Source organism: Felis catus, chromosome B2 (genome assembly GCF_018350175.1).
Source record: "Felis catus isolate Fca126 chromosome B2, F.catus_Fca126_mat1.0, whole genome shotgun sequence".
NCBI lineage: Eukaryota > Metazoa > Chordata > Mammalia > Carnivora > Felidae > Felis > Felis catus.
Window position 1 is genome coordinate 136109144 of NC_058372.1, and position 19629 is coordinate 136128772.

At 42.2% G+C, this 19629-nt stretch overlaps 1 protein-coding gene and 1 long non-coding RNA gene across 5 annotated transcripts in view; one reads left to right on the forward strand and one right to left on the reverse strand.

Moving 5' to 3' along the window:
- The window catches only part of CCDC170 (coiled-coil domain containing 170), a 102358-nt gene that overhangs the window by 61017 nt on the left and 21712 nt on the right, over positions 1–19629 (forward strand). For all 3 annotated transcript variants that reach the window (XM_023254512.2, XM_023254511.2, XM_019831394.3), the window contains 3 exons: positions 3390–3707; positions 12267–12467; positions 17730–17903. In XM_023254512.2, the coding sequence (XP_023110280.2) occupies positions 3390–3707; positions 12267–12467; positions 17730–17903 (693 nt within the window). The remainder of the gene's footprint in view (positions 1–3389; positions 3708–12266; positions 12468–17729; positions 17904–19629) is intronic.
- Positions 12121–19489, reverse strand: LOC102902212. 2 transcript variants are annotated; one of them, XR_006598409.1, is made up of 5 exons: positions 19207–19489; positions 17079–17639; positions 15919–16080; positions 15101–15539; positions 12121–12485 (listed from the first exon to the last, which is right to left on the reverse strand). It is a non-coding gene; the product is annotated as an uncharacterized LOC102902212 (long non-coding RNA). The 2 variants fall into 2 exon arrangements; XR_002742514.2 differs by lacking the exon at positions 17079–17639 and having other exon boundaries at positions 19207–19483.

The window sequence follows — 19629 nt, forward strand, 5'->3', positions numbered from 1 at the left end:
ACTCAAACACCTTCATCATATTATTTACAATTGTTTTTGCTAAAAGTAATTGTGGAGGGGTCATTATTCATTTCTTGCATTAATAGGACTAAAGCTCAATTAAAAATTAAAAAAAAAAAGAAAGATCCTTTCACTGTCTCTGTAAGGCCTGTCCTCGTCTGCAAATGTGATTTTCTCTGTGGAGATCGGCCCTGATGTTGCTTAGAGAGAGCGCTTGTTTCTTGCTCTGCGTGTCAGTGTAGTCTGACAGCAGTCCCCGGGTCCTGGCCGGTGATACCGATGTCACACTACACAAGTGTATCCTTGAGGTAGCCATGCAACCACACTCCAGTTCTCTCTCTGCTAGCTCTACAGGTAATTGCATTTGCAGCCTGAGGACATCTGTTCCCAGTAGATCAGCCCAGTGCTCCGAAATCCTCAAGCGCTTAATCAGAGTGCCGAGGGAGCGGCCATCCCCAAGGCCCTGTCACTGGCTCCCAAGGCCTGCGCTTCATGTGAGAAACAGCATATAGTTCGCTGGGCTGAAACGTGTCCAGAAGAGAAATCCAGCCTGCTGACATGTGCTCCTGTATTTTATGATCACAAATGAATTTTCTGACTTTTACCAGACGTGAAGTTTCATGTGTTGGGTTTGTTAGGGACTGGCTCTTGTCTTGAGGGCAGGGAGACAATAATCTGATATCGGGGTGGAAAAAAGTTCCTCATAGCTGGAATATTTTACCTGCTTATTGGTTTCTTGATGAAGGCTGCCGGTTGGTTAGTCTACTCCACACCGACAGTATGTCTCTAGTACTCAAGCGTTTGATATATTTTTTTGTGTATTTTGAGAACTTTTTGTACTTAGTTAAAAATATCCCTCACTCTCGGTCATGGAAATTCCCCTTTTGCGTTAGGGGTTTTCTTTTAATATAAAAGTCAGCATATAACATTCTAGAGGTTTTTTTTTTTTTTTTTTTAGAGCTCTGTATCACTGAATTTGGGACTTCAGTGTTCTAACCACATGCTAGATTGTAGTTTTTAAGTAAAACATGTAGTTTCTAATTTATTATCACCAGCGCTGATACTGGTTACCCAAATGGAGCAGCTATTGTATTACTATCTGAGAAAGAAATCTGTAAAGTCTTAAAATATTGTATTTGTGATAAAGTGCCCTTGACTCTACTTTAAGGGCTGCAATTTAATTAGCAGTAGTGAAGCGTCTCCTTACGGAAGACTAGAATCGAAAGGGAGCCGGGAAACGAAGCTGTTGCCAGGACCTTGAGAAGCAAAGTGTCTCACAAAATAGGTTCCATAATCCATAATTAGTTTAGCCATTACATCTCTGAAAAGGGCAGCCTTCTCTAACTACCTATCCACTCAATGACTTTTATTTCAAATTGTTGCTGGAGACTTCCTTGATTAAAAAATCAGAAGGAAAAAAAAGTAAGATAGTCTCTTTTTTACAAGACCGGTGCTCTAACCCCTGAACTGTGGAGCCAACCACAATATATTCTCGTTTCTATAAAAAGTAAAGAAGTAACATCTTTCCTGTCTTCAAGCTGTTGGTGGAGATAAATTCTTTTTGAAAGTCCAGTTCTGATGCAAGATGGATGAGTGCATTTTAACTAGTAGCCTGAAATGTTGCTGGCCTGTTTAGATGTGGAATCTGTTATTCAAAGATACTGTTCGCTTTTCGTTGTTTTTGACTTTAACATAGTATTAAAAACTTGTTTTTTTTTTTAATGTTTATTTTTGAAAGAGAGAGAGAGTGGGGGAGGGGCAGAGAGAGAGGGAGACACAGAATCCAAAGCAGGCTCCAGGCTCTGAGCTGTCAGCACAGAGCCCGACATGGGGCTTGAACTCACGGACCGCGAGATCATGACCTGAGCCGAAGTCGGACGCTCAACTGACTGAGCCACCCAGACGCCCCAGAAAGAGAGAATCTTAACCAGGCTCCATGCTCAGCATGGGGCCCAATGCAGGGCTCGATCCCCCTACCCTGGGACCATGACCTGAGCCAAAATCGAGAGTTGGATGCTCAACTGACTGAGCCACTCAGGCGCCCCATTTTTTAAAAATGACTTTAAACTTGTCCTTTTTTTATGCCTCTTTGCACCATTCTGGATTATAATAAATAGAAGTAGCTACACAGGTAGCCTCCCTTATGCCCTTCCTTTATTTTTGTGAACCTAACAATACACATTATATTCTTTAAAATTACTGTTCTCGGGTACCTGGGTGGCTCAGTCGGTTAAGCATCTGTCTTCAGCTCAGGTCATGATCTCACGGCTTGTGGGTTCTAGCCCTGCATTGGGCTGTGTGCTGACAGCTCAGAGCCTGGAGCCTGCTTTGGATTCTGTGTCTCCCTCTCTCTCTGCCCCTCCCCTGCTCACACTCTGTCTCCGTCTCTCAAAAATAAATAAACATTAAAAACAATTTTTTTTAAATTATTGTTCTCAGTATGGTACTTTATTTCCCTCTACTTTTATTTCTCCCACCCACCAAATAGATATTTCTGTCTCTTTTCTTCAGGTTCTATCAGTTTTATGAGACAAGAAGATACACAGTAAATGAATATTGAAAGCAAGATCTGATTCTCCTTTATGCAATGATGTTTTTATGAAAATGCTACTGTATTATTTAAAAGAATACTAAGGAATCATCTTTATTCAAACAATTTTAGAGTGTAGGTAGGACTCTGAGGGTTTACTGTTTATTCAAAATCAATTTCCATGTATATCAAACTTTACAGCAGATAATCCTGTAAACATTTTCTGAATATGGATTGCCTCTACCAGATGTTAGCCAACAACTTGTTTTTGTTAAGTCTTCCAGAGGTTCACACCGAAAAGGCTTATATGCCAGTTTCCTTCTTTTCCTGGCCCTGGTTTTTTATCCCTTCTCTTTTTTAGACACCTAAATTTACCTGACAGAGCCCTTAAAATTTAATTTTTTTAATTAAACAATTTTTAATGTTGGGGTACCTGGGTGGCTCAGTTGGTTAAGTGTCTGACTTCGGTTCATGTCATGATCTTGCAGTTCACAAGTTCAAGCCCTGCGTCGGGCTCTGTGCTGACAGCTCAGAGCCTGGAGCCTGCTTTGGATTCTGTATCTCCCTCTCTTTCTCTCTCCCCTTCCTCCACTTGCTCTCTATCCCTGTCTATCTGTCTCTCTCTCTCTCTCTCAAAAAAAAAAAAACATTAAAAAATAATTAAAAAATTTTTTTAATGTTAAGCCTTTAAAATTTACAATTTTTATGAAGAGATGGTGGGGAATTTACAGTTAAACAGGGAATGTCGTGATTTAATCCTAACTCCGTGAAGTCAGTAAGCAAGGTAAACGGAAGGCAAATGCTCGTGTCCCTCAGTGGCTGCTAAGGTACCTGTCTTCACTTTCTGTACTTGTTTCAGGACCTGCTCAGTGCTGTAGAGACAAAGGAGGCTCTTGAAAGGGAAGTCAAGCTCTTCCAAGAAAGGCTGCTTGCTGGCCAGCGGGTCTGGGATGCCTCGAAGCAGGAACTGAGCCTCTTGAAGAAAAGCTCTTGCGAGTTGGAGAAGAGCTTGGAGGCCAGCCGGGATGCGACGGCAGCCTCGAGAAACCAGCACTCCTCGTTTAGGGAGAAAGTCGCAGCGCTGCTCGGGGGCACCTGGGGCACGGTTGTGCCCACGGAGGATGCTATTTTGGAAAGGATCCGAGAAATGACCAGCCAGGGAGAGAGCAGGAAAAGTGTGAGTGGTGACTTCTGAGATTCTTAAGGATGGTAGTTTGCTGAGTTAGTGAAAGTATCATTTAAGTGTGGTTTTTATTACTTTCAGCTGTATGTCATGCTTAGGGAGCCTGGGGAGTCACTCAAACGACAGCTAATGACAATGGGGGTTCTGGAGTCAGACCTGACTGTACTGAATCCTGTCTCTACTGCAATACTCACTCACTCCAGGTGTGCCATGGGCAGGCTCCTGAGAACCTGTCTTTGAGATTCTGTGTTCTCACCTGCTGGACGGGGAGGGCTGAGGGGCCACACCCCTTATCTGAACCCCTTGGGGCCCAATGTGTTTTTGAATTGAGAATTTTTCAGGGTTTAGAAAGGTGAAATAGTACAGGGAACGGTAATGGAGGGAGCTCTCTTTTACACATCCCTCCTCAGTGGGGTCTGAGGCGGCACCCCAGAGTGAACCACATTCATCCTTCTGCAGCAGAAGCTGTGACAAATCCATCACACAGAACACACCAGGACTGTGAAGAGCTTTGTGTCACTTTGGGTCAGGGTTTTCTGCCAGCTCCGGTCAGGTCAAGCTTTATCAGCAAGTGAGTTATGAAAAAAGCTGTCTGTTTCCAGATACTTTCGGATTTTGGAATTGCACGTAAGGGTTACCGGGCCTGTAAGAGTATCTGCCCCATAAGGTTATTGCTTGTTGCAAGCAGTAAATGAAAAAGAAGATTGTTCTGAAGTCCTTAATGCAGTGCCGGGCACACAATGATGATAAATATTAACTATCGCTACCCTTGATTCTCCTCATCTCCCTCCTTCTCTTCCTAACGCATTGGTGCCTGGAACAGTCTTTTAGGGAACCTGTTGAACAAACGGAGATAGATGTTTGGATTCATATATATGACTGAAGCTTGTTTAATATTGCTATCTTGTTTATACTATTAATAATTCTCCTTGGGGCAGCCGGGTGGCTCAGTCGGTTAGGCGACTTGACACTTGATTTCATCTCAGGTCACAATCTCATGGTTCATGAGATGGAGCCCTGCGTCCTGCTCTGTGCAGCACAGAGCCTGCTTGGGATTCTCTCTCCCTCCCCACCCGCTCGCGCTCTCTCTCAGAATAAATAAAAAAACTTAAAAAAAATTCTCCTTTACTGTCTAGCTTTGCTTAGCAGAGTCAACTTCAGCCTGACTAAATTACCATCAAATGCAAATTATTGAAGCCCTAAGTAATGAGGTTTTAAAGTAAATAATATCCAAATTCTAGGTGTAACTCCATTGTGATCTACCTCTGTGAGTTCATGTTGGTTCAAAGGAGAAATTGCATTTTTCCCTTTTTTTTTTTTTTCAACGTTTATTTATTTTTGGGACAGAGAGAGACAGAGCATGAACGGGGGAGGGGCAGAGAGAGAGGGAGACACAGAATCGGAAACAGGCTCCAGGCTCCGAGCCATCAGCCCAGAGCCTGACGCGGGGCTCGAACTCACGGACCGCGAGATCGTGACCTGGCTGAAGTCGGACGCTTAGCCAACTGCGCCACCCAGGCGCCCCCATTTTTCCCTTTTTTGATGTTTCTAAAATACTCAGAGCCATCACTAACTCAGAGTTCAGGGTGGCATTTGAAAATTTCCTTTAATGATAAAACATTTTCAATCCCCTTTAAAAAAAATTCTCCAAAATCCATGTGTGCTCTTAGGAGCAAGTCAGGTGACCCCTTTGTCCAGGTGTAGGGTTCTCTTTGTGGATATAAAATGTGCAGGTCTCTGAGGGTAACTCAGTTTTTCTTGTGATTGGTCCTGGATTGCAGAAGAACATTACTTCCAGGACTGAGAACAATTTCATTAAGTTATTTACCTTGTCTAGTAAGAGATGCGCTTCAGTAGCTAATGGTCCTTAAGCATTTCATTTTATTGCTTCCCTCTTCTGGTTTTCCAAATGTTTTCCTGAAACTATTTTAATTCAGCATGTGAAGCATGGCATAAAATTGTCAGCGTGATGTATATATTTATTTTCTGAAGCAAAATGATGTAAATTGGTTAAGCTGGCTATGCCTTCCCCTACTCCCCATAAAAATCAGAATGATTCAGAGTCTTTTTAGCGCCTTTGTCTGCCTTTTCTACCCTGTAATTTTTTTCAATAGCTGTTCTCACTATTTAAAAGCCCGAAATCAAGCATATAGCTGGCATCTTGTGTGACTCATCTTCAAGTAAAATCAGGAGAAAATGGATTTCATATATTGTCTTAGAAATGTTTCTAAAGAATGGGGGCTTTACAGATTGATGAATCTGTTTGTTGAGGGGGCCATACACCCCTGCCAGCTGCCGTGGTTAAACACACACTCAACAGTTGCATAACACCCCTGCGAAGGCCCAGTGGTGGGTTCAGGCCGGGCCTGGCAAATTTGGCCGCTTCATGTAGACTCCTACTTTGTGAACCTTGCCTTTCTTATTTTCCCTGTTGCTGTTCATTTCTACTCTCCTATATTTGCAGTTCTCAGTAGAATTCAGGACACCACCCACACGCTTTCAGTAAGTCACTTCTACTTGTTCCTGGCTTTTCTGCTTATAGCCAAGTCAAATCCTCTTTTTAAAAGCTTTACTGTTTCTTGGGGTAGTGTTTCTCAGTTTGGCACTATTGACGTTTCAGGCTGGATAATCCTTTGTCATGGGGCTGCTTTGTATGTACATTGTAGGGTATTTAACAGCATCTCTGGCTTCTACCCAGTAGGTACCAACGCCACTATTTTCCCTCTCAATTTGTGACAACCAGTGATGTCTCCAGGCAAATGTCCCTGGAGGATGAAATCACCCCCGGTTGGAAACCAGTCTCTTAAAGGAATGTCCTGCTGTTGGGTTCCTAGGAATTCTAAATGAGTGTTTCGATGATGTTTAGCCTTGAAATTTCAGTACACTTGTAACAGGTGTTTTTGAAATAATGATGTCTTGCACAATGACAGAAAGTTGCGACATTTTCAGATTTTAGTGTAGGTTTTTGAGGCAAACATTTTTTTTTTCCTTACTTACATTTTTTTTTTTAACATTTATTCATTTTTGAGAGTGAGAAAGATAGACCATGAGTGGGGCAGGGGCAGAGAGAGAGGGAGACACAGAATCCGAAGTGGGCTCCAGGCTTTGAGCTGTCAGCACAGGGCCCAACGTGGGGCTTGAACTCATGGACTGCAAGATCATGACCTGAGCTGAAGTCGGGTGCTTAACCGACTGAGCCACCCAGGCACCCCTTCCTTACTTTTAGATGTTTCCTAACCAGCTCATCATCTGGATGAGAAGTGATTATGTACAGAGAGGACAGGACCATGATTGATCTCTATGTCATTTCCTAAATTGAAGACAATTCATACAAACGATTCTTACAAACGATTCTTACACACGATTATCTAGAAAGCTCTTTTGTTCTTCTTTAGGCACACATAAGGGTTTATTTTGTCCACTGGAGTGTTTCTTGGTCCAGTGGCTCCAGGTGAGCTGTGGGGACCCAGCCTGAGGCCCTAAAGGACCTGAGACGTGCTGTACAACCCCCTGCTCCCTCATCTGATCTGATCATTCTGCTTTGTTCCTAATTCTCCCGATACACAAAACCAAACATTTACCCAGAATCTTCGGCAGACTTCCACTGTCATTTCATTGCCCCAAATTATGTTACGTGGTCACGCCTAGCTATGGGGGCACCTGGGAGAGTGAAAAGATAGAGATTTTGGCTCTCCTGGCATCTACAGTGTCGTAATTTCCTAGGATGGCCATAACAAAGTGCCTCTAACCTGGTGGCTTAAACAATAGAAGTGCGTTTGTATTGTCTCCCAGTTCTGGAGGCTGTAAATCTAAAATCGTGATGTCGGCTAGGTTGGCTTCTTCTGAGGCTATAAGGGAGAATCTGTTCCAGGACTCTTGCCTGGCTTCTGGTAGTCTCAGGTGGTCCTTGGCTTATGAATGGCATTCTCTCTACATCTTCACATTATTTTCCTTCTATTTGTATGTGTCTCCGTGTCCACATTTTCCCTTTTTTATAAGCACACTAGCCATGTTGCATTAGGGCCCAGCTCTGTAAAGACTGTATTTCCAAATAAGGTCACATTCTGAGGTACTGGGGGACTTGAACATACCTCTTTTATGGAGAACCCAATTTAACCTGTAACAAAAGTCGACATGGGGCACCTGGGTGGCTCAGTCAGTTGAGAGAGCCCGATCCTTGGTTTCAGCTCAGGTCATGATCCCAGGGTTGTGGGAATGACCCTTGTGTCAGTTGGGCTCTGTGCTGAGTGTGGCGCCTGCTTGGGGTTCTCTCTCCCTCCCCTTCTCTCTCTCTCTCTCTCTCTCTCTCTGTCCCTCAGTCCCTCTCCACCCCCTAAAAAAAAGCATACACACCGATAATAAGGAAAGAGAATTTGATTGATGTTTTATTCCTGGTCCCTGACAACATATTTTATATACTTCCTGAGTGAAAATCACAGCTTGACTAATGAGAAAAGAGCTGTATGTCCAAAAGACACTGGTCCTTAAGTGACCCAAGTGGTTCTTTCTTCAGTTTAGAACTCTTGTGCTTTCTTTAGTTTAATCTTAGGGCAAAAGTGTCTCTCTGGCGAAATCAACAACTACTTGTCCTTGGGAAGTGACTGAAATTTTTTAGGGCATTATGACTTCACTTCCCAACACCAGGCTCCTTGTTTTTGAAGGATAATTTACTTCAGTGCCTTTTTGTTTTTGTTTTTTTTATAAAAAAATGAGGTATGTTTTCTTCATTATAATCCCTCTCCCTTTCCCTCGATTCCCTACATGTCTCGTGTTGAAATCCCTGGCACATTTTGTCCCACGGAATATTAGGGATATGTTAACAGATGATACTAAGAAAAAGAGGAAAAAGAAAAAAGAAAAGCTAATTGACTCTTCAGAGTTCTCGGTGTGAAAACACAACACAACTTCACAGTTTTGGTGAGACACATATGTTCACCCAGGCGCTGGCATTTGATGTTCCCGAGAACCGAGTCAGATTAGAGTGTTAATTTATTTGACTACGTTTATGTAAATATCTCTCTGAAAACTATTGGTCGTACATGTACTGAGACCCAAAAGAAGCTTATGAAGCTAAGTTCTGGGACACGTAGACTATGGAGGGGTTCCCAGGTGCTTGCTCCTTCCTGGACACCGGAATCTTGAGTTTGTAGCTCCTTCCTGGACACTGGAATCTTGAGTTTGTAGCTTCTTTACGGTTCAGCCGTCTACGTACCAGTGATTTTAAAAGTCATACTCTGCTGACCCTTCAAGCTTCGTGGAGCACTCTTGAGTCCACACCGGGTGAGGATGCGGGAGGAACCTTGTCACCTTCGATATATCACATTGCGCCTTATTTGTCCTTCCCAGAAAGGTTTTTAGTTAAAAAACAGGCTCTGTGGGCTGCAGATGGTTTGAGAAACATGATCTAGGACAATTTCTGAAGCGCCCCTTTAACGCTTTATGACAGAAGCAGGGGAGTGACTGAACCAACATACTGGAGTAGGAATACTAATGGTAAAAATGGATGCAGTGCATGGAACTTCAGTCGGGTGTGAAATACTGTGCTGCTCAAATTATCTAAATTATCATTTCATCGTCAGAGCAAAGACACTAAGTTTCAGACAGGTTGATTACCTGCTTCAGTTAACATGCTGCTAAGTAGTAGAGTGGGAACTTGAGACAGGGACTGTGTGACTCCAGAGACCCCGTGCCACAGTCTGGTCTCCATCAGGATGTCCTCTTCTTTCTTCAGGGTCATTATCACTACCTTACTCACACTTTCAGCCATTGCCTGAGGTGTCATCCTCAAAATGGGAGGCTTTTTTTTTTTTTTTAATGTAACCGGGCTATTTGCACATTAGTGCATTTCAGATTTTATTTTTTTTTAAGTAATCTCTACACCCGGGGTGCCTGGGTGGCTCAGTCAGTTAAGTGTCCCACTTCAGCTCAGGTCTTGATCTCATGGTTCGTGAGTCCGAGCCCTGCGTCGGGCTCTGCTGACAGCTCAGAGCCTGGAGCCTGCTTCGGATTCTGTGTCTCCCTCTCTCTCTGCCCCTCCCCCGTTACACTCAGTGTCTCTCTTTCTCTCCCAAAAATACACATTAAAAAAAAAGGTCATCTCTACACCCAATGTGGCGCTGGAACGCACAACCCTGAGATCAAGAGTTGCATGCTCCCCCGACTGAGCCAGCCATGCACCCCCAAAATGGGAGTCTTTCCTGATCAATTTCTCTGGCAGGCTTTGCTTTCCTCTGGGACCTTCTTCAGTGTACTGACTGTGGCTAAGTGATTACCCAGTTCTCCATCTCTCCAGCTGAGGATTTCTGTGTCTCTTTTTTCTTTGGTTTCATTCTCTTTGTTAGGTTAACTATGGGGTAGGAGAAGTGTTGAAGGACTTCCAGGTAGAAAGACTCACTTCCTACTTGGAGTCGAATGTGAAACACATTTCCTACTGCGCAGAATCATGTGCTCTGCCTTGTATAATATAATATCATTAAACAGCCCTCCTCCCCCCGGGCAGTATCTTGGGGGTGTTGTTTGATGGCTGTTGTTTTGTAGGTGACTTTGTATATTATACCAAGACAGGCGTAGCTTTCTTTTACATTGAGATCACATCTCTTATTAGTAAGTGCCAATGGTAGGAAGTACAAAATGAGGAGTTCTCAGAGGCTCATATTCTGTAATTAAAATTGAAATTTCCTTGGAGAACACAATTCCTTGGATGTGGTGCTAAGCAGCTTGCCATCAAATATTTGATTTCAAGCACCCACAGAAGTATAGAATTAATTGAATTACAGGCCTGGGACCTGGAGAGCCACAGAAGCACATGATTTGAGCATTTGGAGATGAAGTAGTCTAACCTTCCTGACTGTAGCCACAGTAAGATGCTTAAAATATGAGATAAACACAAAGACATAAAATTGCAAATATAGTATCTCACCTGTATTTTAACAGGGCATAAAAATAAATTATTTGAAAATATTAATAGTTGTTAACCTCTGAGTGGTTTTTTTTTCCTTAAACTTTTTCTTTTGTCCTTAATAAATCTTTATTTATTTAAAAAAAATTTTTAATGTTTATTTTTGACAGAGAGAGAGAGAGAGAGAGAGAGAGAGAGAGAGAGAGAGAGAGAGCATGAGCAGGGGAGGGGCAGAGAGAGAGGGAGACACAGAATCTGAAGCAGGCTCCAGGCTCTGAGCTGTCAGCACAGAGCCTGACGCGGGGCTAGAACTCACAGACTGCGAGCGAGATCATGACCCGAGCTGAAATCAGACGCTCGATTGACTGAGCCACCCAGGCACCCCTTTAATGAATCTTTTATAATGAGTATATATTACTTTGTAATTTTGGGGACCAGGAAAAATTCTTCCTTTCACTGAAGTGGAATTATTTCTCTGATTTGGACCTGTTGGTCCTTAACTTAAGCTCTGAGGGCAACTCAGAGCAAACCCTAGTGTTCTTCCAGATAATAGCTTTACAAAATATTTGAAGATGGCTGGAGTGTTTTCTTGCTTTTTAAAATGGTTATTGATAGGTAAGCAGAATTTTTTTTTTAACAGAAACTATAAACCTGAAACCATCAAGATATTTCAGTTTCTGTAAGAATGGTACTGAGTAATATGTAAATGTCTACGTTTTTCTTTTTTCTCTTCTGAAACTAACCATCAAAACAAAACATATTTTTCACCCCAAACTTGGTGTCTTTATTAAATTCAATGTTTCCTGAAGACTGGATCAGGTAGACTCAGTTTGAGTCTTCTCGACATGTACCCGAGGTCTTTGGTAAACTTACGTTCTTATTTATGGGAACGTCAGGACAAAGAGAGAAACTCCAGGGAAGGATGGAAGCATTGGAAAAGTTAGGAGTGTGTGAAGAGAATGGGGGCCTTTAATGGAGAAACTGTGATTTCATTTTGTGGGAGAGGAGGTAGCAATCAGATTGTCCCGCCTTCTTGCATGTAGAATTGCTGTGTTAAGTTTGACCTTCCAAATGCTATAATGATAATATCACTGTATGAGTACACAGCACAGAAGCAGCACCACTGAACTTTGGCGCCTGAGTAACCGATACTCAATGGAAAATTGAAAAAAAGCTTGAAAAAATATCTTTATGCACTTGAATTCTGGATAAATTTACTATAAAGTTAACTCACTGTGTAATCTTTAATCCACCATATATGGTGGAGGAGTTTCTCTGGAGAATGACACTTGCATAGGTTTTAAAAGCACTTTCTGTCTGAACTTTTTTTCCAGTTAAGCTTTGAGGCTCCTAAATTAATGGCAGTTTTAGGGGTATGTAAATATCACCCATAAATATTTATCGAGTAACCTGTTTAAGGAATTATATAAAAATGAAGACAAATACCAATAGAAATATTTTATTAGGTAATGAATACAGATTTATTTCAAGCAGAGGCAGATACAGCTATCAAATTACCTGTTTTTTATTTAATTTTTACGAAGAATCTGGAAGTTGGTGTTGTAAATAGTTATGTTGCTTGGGTTGAGCACTAGATTTGAACACTTTGGTGCATCCGAAACAAGGCTTATCCTTGTCTGTTTCTTTGTTTCCAGATGGTCTCCCAGCTTGAAGCCCGAATATCTGAGCTTGTTGAACAGTTGGGAAATGAGTCTGGGTTTCACCAGAAAGCTCTTCAGAGGGCCCAGAAAGCAGAAAGCAAGTTGGAGACTCTTCAGGGTCAGCTGACATACCTGGAGGGAGAGCTGGCTTCTGGAGATGTTTTGCGAGATAACTTGAATTTTGAGAAACAAAAAGTAATAACCCGAGGGTATCTGTGGGGAGAAACATCTGTTACAGTTTAAAATTTTACCTGAAAATGTTCTGAATTTTCCGTACTTCAGTAGAATGGTTAAGTCTGCATAATGAGTAAATGTCAGGGAACAACGTCCTGTTTTGGGGTGTCTTCCTAGTACTTAGGGCTTTCTTGATTCGGATTAATCCAGTTAAACTCAACAGGTATTTGTTGAATGCCGGTTATGTATGAGACCCTGAAGGTTTGAGGGCTAAGGTCTGAGTAACACACAGTTCTTGATCATAAAAGGCTCATAATTCACTTGAGGAGACATTCTAGTCATTTGCTGTGACTATAAAGCTGTACGTGTTGTAACAGATGTATTGATTGACAAAATGTTGTAGGAACTCAGTGAAGGGAATGATAACTTCTGGATAAGAGGAGGATTTTTACAGGGGAGAGGGCAATGGAGTTCACCCTTGAAGGATAAGTAGGATTTTAGAGGAGCGAGGGTGCAGATACTGTAGGGGAAACAGTGCAAGCAAAGGCGTGAAAGCTCCTAAGTGCATAGTGTAGTCATAGTGCGGAGCGATTGTTCCAGTGTGGCTGGAACACAGCATTCCGGATGGGGTTGTGGCAGGAGAGAAGACTAGCATGGTTTGGATGACAAAGATTCTTTATTCTAGCTTCTGTAGAATATTAAGTGTAGTAAGTGATTTTGAGCATTGCTGTGTTTTAGAAAGATGACGCGATGTCGTGGTGAAGCTGAAGTCACAGCAGGGACAGACTCAGGAATGCTAATGGCGATAACCCTGTGTGAGAGAAGGAGAGTACAATGAGAAGGGGCCCCCACTTATTACTTGACCGTGGGGAGACCATCTGTGACCGTCCAGAGGCAGTTAGACTGGCGGAGAGCAGAAGCCAGTTTGCTCCGGGCTGAGGGGTGAGTGCGGAGGAAAGGTTTGAGTGTAGAAGTAGATTCTTAGGAAGTCTGGCGACCAGAGAGAAAAGAGGCATGAAGCAAGACGACTGAAGGAAGATTTTATTGGCTGGAAGGGGAAGGTACATGGTTGTGAGTCACAGGAGGAAAAAAAAAAAAGAGAGAGAGAAAAGAAGAAATGGGATTGGGATTGGATTTGGCATGAAAAAGAAATACGCTTAGGTTAAAAAATATTCTGGAAACACATTCATCCTCATTTTTCCGCACTTCGGAAAGCCAAGGAAGCATCATGCCTGCATGGAGGGTTGGATAGGCAAAGACACGAAAGAGGTCTGTGGGAAATCCTAGTCTAAGTGGATGACACAGGTAAATGAGAACACAAGAGTTAATTAATGGAGGGAGGTATAAAATTCAACAGGAAGTTGGATAAAGTTTCCTGTTTCTGTGAGTGAGGAAATGAGCCATCTTCACACAGGAGGTAGCATCACGAGAGGCTTTAAAGAATGAGTAGGAATTTGTCAGGCAGAAGAGGTGGGGGAAGGGATTCACAGTATCGAGAACAGTAGGAGGAAGGAAGGAGTGGAGGTGTGACCTGCTGTGACCTGCTCAGGAGACCAGTGAGGCACAGGGAGACCGAACATGGTGCCTGGTGAGTCCAGAGGCGTGAGGTAGGAATAATTGAGATAGGGAAGGCTAGTTGCCCAAGGCTTTATCCTGTAGACAATGGGAAGCCATAGAAGGCTTTTGAATAAAAGAAAAGATTTCTCCGAAGGCAGACTGGCTTTGAGGGCCTAGAGATGAAAGGTAGGGAGCCCGGCTAGGGGACTGTTAGAATAGATAGTTAGAATAGAATAGAACAGTAGGTAATAAAGATTTGGACCAGGTAGTGGGGTTATGAATGAAGGGGTAGATTTGACAAATTTGGGAGGGTGAAGAGTATCTGAAAAAGATGTGTTGATTGAAAATTTGAGTTTGAAAGGAAATGTTGCGCCTGAGTATAATGTGTTATATTGGAAGAAATTTGACTGCTGGGCTATCTACCTAGATGTCCCATGAACACATTGCACTAATCATTTTCAAAATGGAAATGATCACCTCTCCACAAATTTGCCCCCTCCTGCCTCAGGGATGATGACGTAATCTGCCTCCAGCCACCTGAGACAAAAGCCCCAGGGTCATTCTTAATGCTTCCCTCTTCTTAAACCAATTCCTAAACACTGTAAATTCCATCTCCTTAACATATCTCAAATGTCACCCCCCCATCTCTATATTTAGCGGCAGTGCTCTGACTCCAAACATTATAATCATTTGTATGGACTGTCCAAACAACCTTCCAACAGCTCCCCACTGCTGCCAGGGAGGTCTTAATAAAATGTGTGTCCAATTTTTCTTAAAATTGGCCAGGGGCTCTCTATGGCCTTCAGGCTCAGCTACAGATTTCTTCTTTCCATGGCTAAGCATTCTGTGACCTGGCCAGATTCCCTCTCCAGGCTTTCCATCACCTGTAATCCCTCCAGCCTACGGTGGCAAACTCCAGGCTTCAGGGGACTAACAGGGCCCTGCAAGGGTGTGTGGTGATTGATCTCTGAGCCTGAAGACATCCGCATTCAAATTTATAAAAAACAATTGGATGGCCAAAAAAAAAAAAAATTGGGGGCCTCCTTGGCATCCTATGTTACATGTTGCTGTTCTCTCCGAGAAAAAGTTCTCCTTACCTTCTTCACCTGGTAATAGCTGTCCCTTGAAGACTCAGTTCCAATGTCACTTCCTCCTTCCCCTTCCTTAGAGACTTAGTTTTCCTTCATGCAACATGTGCGTGTGTCTGTCACAGCACTTACTGACCTAATGTCTTCCATCTTCTCCAGTCAACTCCAAGCTTCTTGAGATCAGAGGAAATCTTTTTTTTTTCTTTTTTCTTGGTTTCTCCAGCAATTAGGGAAGAGTCAATAAATAGTATTGAAATTGTGAAGAAAGATCTAAAAAGCAAGAATTTTAGGTAGACTGGTGTCTCTTCCCTTTTTGTTTTTCATTGTAATGACTCATTAATTTTCGCTGAGCTTGTGCCAAAAGAACTCTCAGTTACGAAAGCAAATTCTGTAAATGGATTCCACTGTGGCGAATATTCCGTAGATCACCACCTCTGAACTGCACGTCCTAGTACGGATGACAGGCATGTAAAAGTGAAAAGCAAAGTTGTACAGAGTTTAAGTTTAAATACAGGTAATTGAGGTGCACACAGAATAGAATATATTTATGCTCAACTGTGATTCAAAGAAATAAGTTGTCTAGGAAATCCCTCCAGTGACCCTACCCTTTTGAGGCATAGCCGAGATCTTTGAAACGGGCCCTTGCTATGTGGGGTGTGGCTTGGTCCTGTCCTTATCCCATTTTGCCGGTTGTAGATCCTGGCATGCTACGTGGATGGGTCACATGTAGACGTAGCAAGAGAGACTTTATGCTTCCACATGGAGGGTCCTGGTTCTATTTTATTTACAAAACAAACAATAGCAATTATTTTTACTTTCATCCATACCTTCAAAATGAATAATTCCAAGGGGAGTGCTGACACAGCATGAAGAGGTGAGAAACTGGTGATGTGGAAACAAAAGTAGCTTCTGGTCTTGGTCTTGTAGCCCAAGACAGCAACCTACCACCATGTAGCACAGCAGATAAGCAGTACTTCCCGTGACCGTGCCTTACAAAGAAGAGATTACATTGTAGGTATGCCACTCAACAAAATTTGAAAGTACTCACTTACAAATAATTTCATCTCGATGACTAAAAGTATCGATAGTTCTGGGCTTTAATACTGGCATGCTTCAGTCACCCAGGAATCATACTTATTTAAACATATAGTCACCTCAGAATGCCAGATGAAGACTTATTGAAGTGGGAAGAAAGTTTCAAAGACAGAACCCAAATCATGAAGTGATGATACAGAAAGTTCATTGATTGGTTCACTCATCCAACAAGTGCTTAGTAAGCATTCCTCTGTCGGGCCTGATAAACCACAGAAATTAAGTGGAGGATATAAAAAAATACTGAATTCAAGGGCTACATGCACCCTGATGTTTTAGCGACATTATCAACAATAGCCGAATCATGGAAAGAGCCCAAATGTCCATTGACTGATGAATGGGTAAAGAAATTGTGGTGGTGGTGGTGTGTGTGTGTGTGTGTGTGTGTGTGTGTGTGTGTGTGTAAAATAAATAAATAAATAAATAAATAAATAAATAAATAAATAAATACTATTCAGCCATAAAAAAGAATGAAATCTTGCCATTTGTAACGACATGGATGGAGCTCAAGAGTATTACGCTAAGAGAAGTAAGTCAGAGAAAGACAAATACCATATGGTTTCACTCCATATGTGGAATTTAAGAAACAAAACAAATGAACATAGCGGGAAAGACAAGAAGGAAAACCAAGAAACAGACTCTTAACTTAGAGAACAAATTGATGGTTACCAGAGGGGAGGTGTGTGGGGGGATGAGTTAAATAGGTGATGGGGATTAAGGAGTGCACTTGTTGTATTGAGCGCCGGGCATCGTATGTAACTGTTGAGGCACTAAATTGTACATATGAAACTAGTATTACACTGTATGTTAACTAACTGGAATTTAAATAAAAACTTGGAAGAAAAATAAAGAAATCAAGTGGAGAAAGATCCTGGAACGATTTTGTAACATTCACCTGTTAAAAAATGAACCTTGACTTCATTGATACGGCTGTGTTTTACAATATTGTTCCTTAAACTATGTTACATTAAAAACTCTTTAAGACATTTGTTTGGTATAGGAATTTAAGTTTAAAAAAAAAAAGCAAAAACGTTGTCCAAGTGTGTTTGTATGGAGAGCTTTGATTTTGGAGTGATCTGTAGAATCCAAGGGGAGTAAAGTGGCCACTGTTGTCATGGTTTTTCCCACATTTGAGGCCAGGGCCCACTTAGGATGGAAAAGTTGCCATGGAAGGTTTGTGGATGAGTAGATCCCAGAAGCTGGATTAGCCTGGAAGGGACAGCAGCCTGTCGCCAAAGCAGAGAGATGCAGATGTTGTCCCGAGGATGCCAGATTTGTCACATGGCAGGGTTGAGAAGAGTGTCTCATGTTACGTTGAACATCAAGATCACTGACCACGAGAGTCAAGTGAATTTGGACAGGAAGCAGGGCAGGGAGCTGGCAAGGTGGTTCTGGAATTCATTACCAAACACTGGGGTCAGGGGTCGGGCTCCATCCCGGGTTTAATGAGACCTATCTGTAAGTTTGGGAGAAAGAGAAGGAGTCTGTGAGATCACCTGTTAACTTCGTTTTTGTGCCTCATTTTCATTTTTGTTCTTGGGTTTAGTATCTTAAATTTCTGGATCAGCTCTCAGAGAAAATGAAACTGGACCAGATGGCTGCTGAACTTGGCTTTGACATGCGCCTGGATGTAGTCTTAGCTCGCACAGAGCAGCTGGTCCGCCTCGAGAGCAACGCAGTCATTGAAAACAAGACTATCGCTCACAATTTACAGAGAAAGGTAGGGGATACTGAAACTTGCTAGTGTTGAGAGAAAGAATTGCCGAGACACTTAAATATTGAAAAATAGTTTACTTCCCCTTGTATTCATCACTGTGGTTAGGAAACATAAATATGTATTTATAATCTGAGTCTCTGTTTCAAGTCTGAGGGATGGTAAGTTTATCACCTAAGGTTATGTTTGACTGTGAGTCATAGAGACCCAAAATAATGGTGGCTTATATGACTGGATGTGCTTCCTCCCCACCCCCACCCCCACCCCCACCCCCATAAGTTTCTAGAAGTAGACCGCTCAGGGTGAGTGTGGCCAGTCTGCTCTGTGAAGTTTTCCAGGAGCCAGGCTCATTTCAGCTCATTAATCTCCCATCCCTAGGGTGGTTCATATCTTTATGGTTCAAAATGGTACCTATGGGTTCCAGACAGAAGTTTGGAGAAGGAAGGGACAAAGAAGAGGGATGCCAAAGAGCATGTGTGAGCTGTCTTTTGATGGAGGCTTCCAGAATTTACCACGTGAACTTGTGTTTATGTCCCATGATTCTGATGACCGAAATTAATTCAAGGGAAGCTGGACACTGTAGTCCTTTCCCTAGGTAACCACTTGCCTACCTACGAAACTTACTGATTCTATTATTAAGGGAGATGAGGAGAACTTGGGAATATCTAGCAGTCTCCGAGTTGATAAACTCTCTGGCACTGGAGAGAAAAGCGAGGAGAAGCATTTACTTTTCATTGACTCAAAAGAAGAATTAAAAACAGTTTAGACTAAATAAATGAATGAGTAGATGAAAAGGATAAAAATATAATTATTAGTTATATAATTATTGGCATTGGTGAAAGAAAGAGCAAAACACAGATGTGTTCTTATAATAGTTCTTAGGAGAAAATTCTGTGGTGGAATTATAGTGTACAGGCTGTGTCATGGGTCACATCTGGGATTCCAGTTTGGTTCCACCAAGCTGTGTGACCTTGGACAAATTACATGCCTCTCTGTCTCTATTTCCTCATATTTAAGATGGGAATGATATCTACCTCATGAGGTTGTTTATTTTTAATAAGACCCATTTTTTAAACTCTTGGCTCATAGACTGAGCTACATTCACATTTGATCTCTTCTCCATATGCTAGATTTTGAGGAATACTTTATGAAAGACAGCAGATAACCCCTGTGACTGTCAGAGACATTAAACTGAGCTACCGTTCTTTCTGAAGGTCTCCTCAGATAGTTGATTTTCCCCCCGGTCTCCAACATTGTTCTTTCTGACATATTGTATAATAATTGAAATTACCAGCTGTACAGGACTCACCAGGGTAATTGTGCAGTCGAGGGGAACTTGACATGAAGAAGCTCGAGGAAGGGAGTTTGGCTAGAGAGACACGAAACGGGCTTTGTTAACAATGGATCTGGCTATGGACGCTGCCACCATCGTTAGACAAGATACACAAGGCTGCATTTCAGTCTGTCCTTCACACCTCCGAGAAGTGCAGAGTATATAATTACGGAAAATGTGATGGTCCTCAGCTCTAACATTCTAGAATTCTGCACGATTCCAATCCCCAATGTTTGCAACAGATGTAAGAGGTTTCTGTACTTAATATTCTCCTCACTAATTGTGACATCACAGTCCAGGAGGATTTCTTTTCCCCCTTTAGAGGCCATAATCTTTTTCTAAAATCCATTATAAATTCCTTCATCAAGTTTGATTGTCAGTAATTAGTGCTGTTTGAAG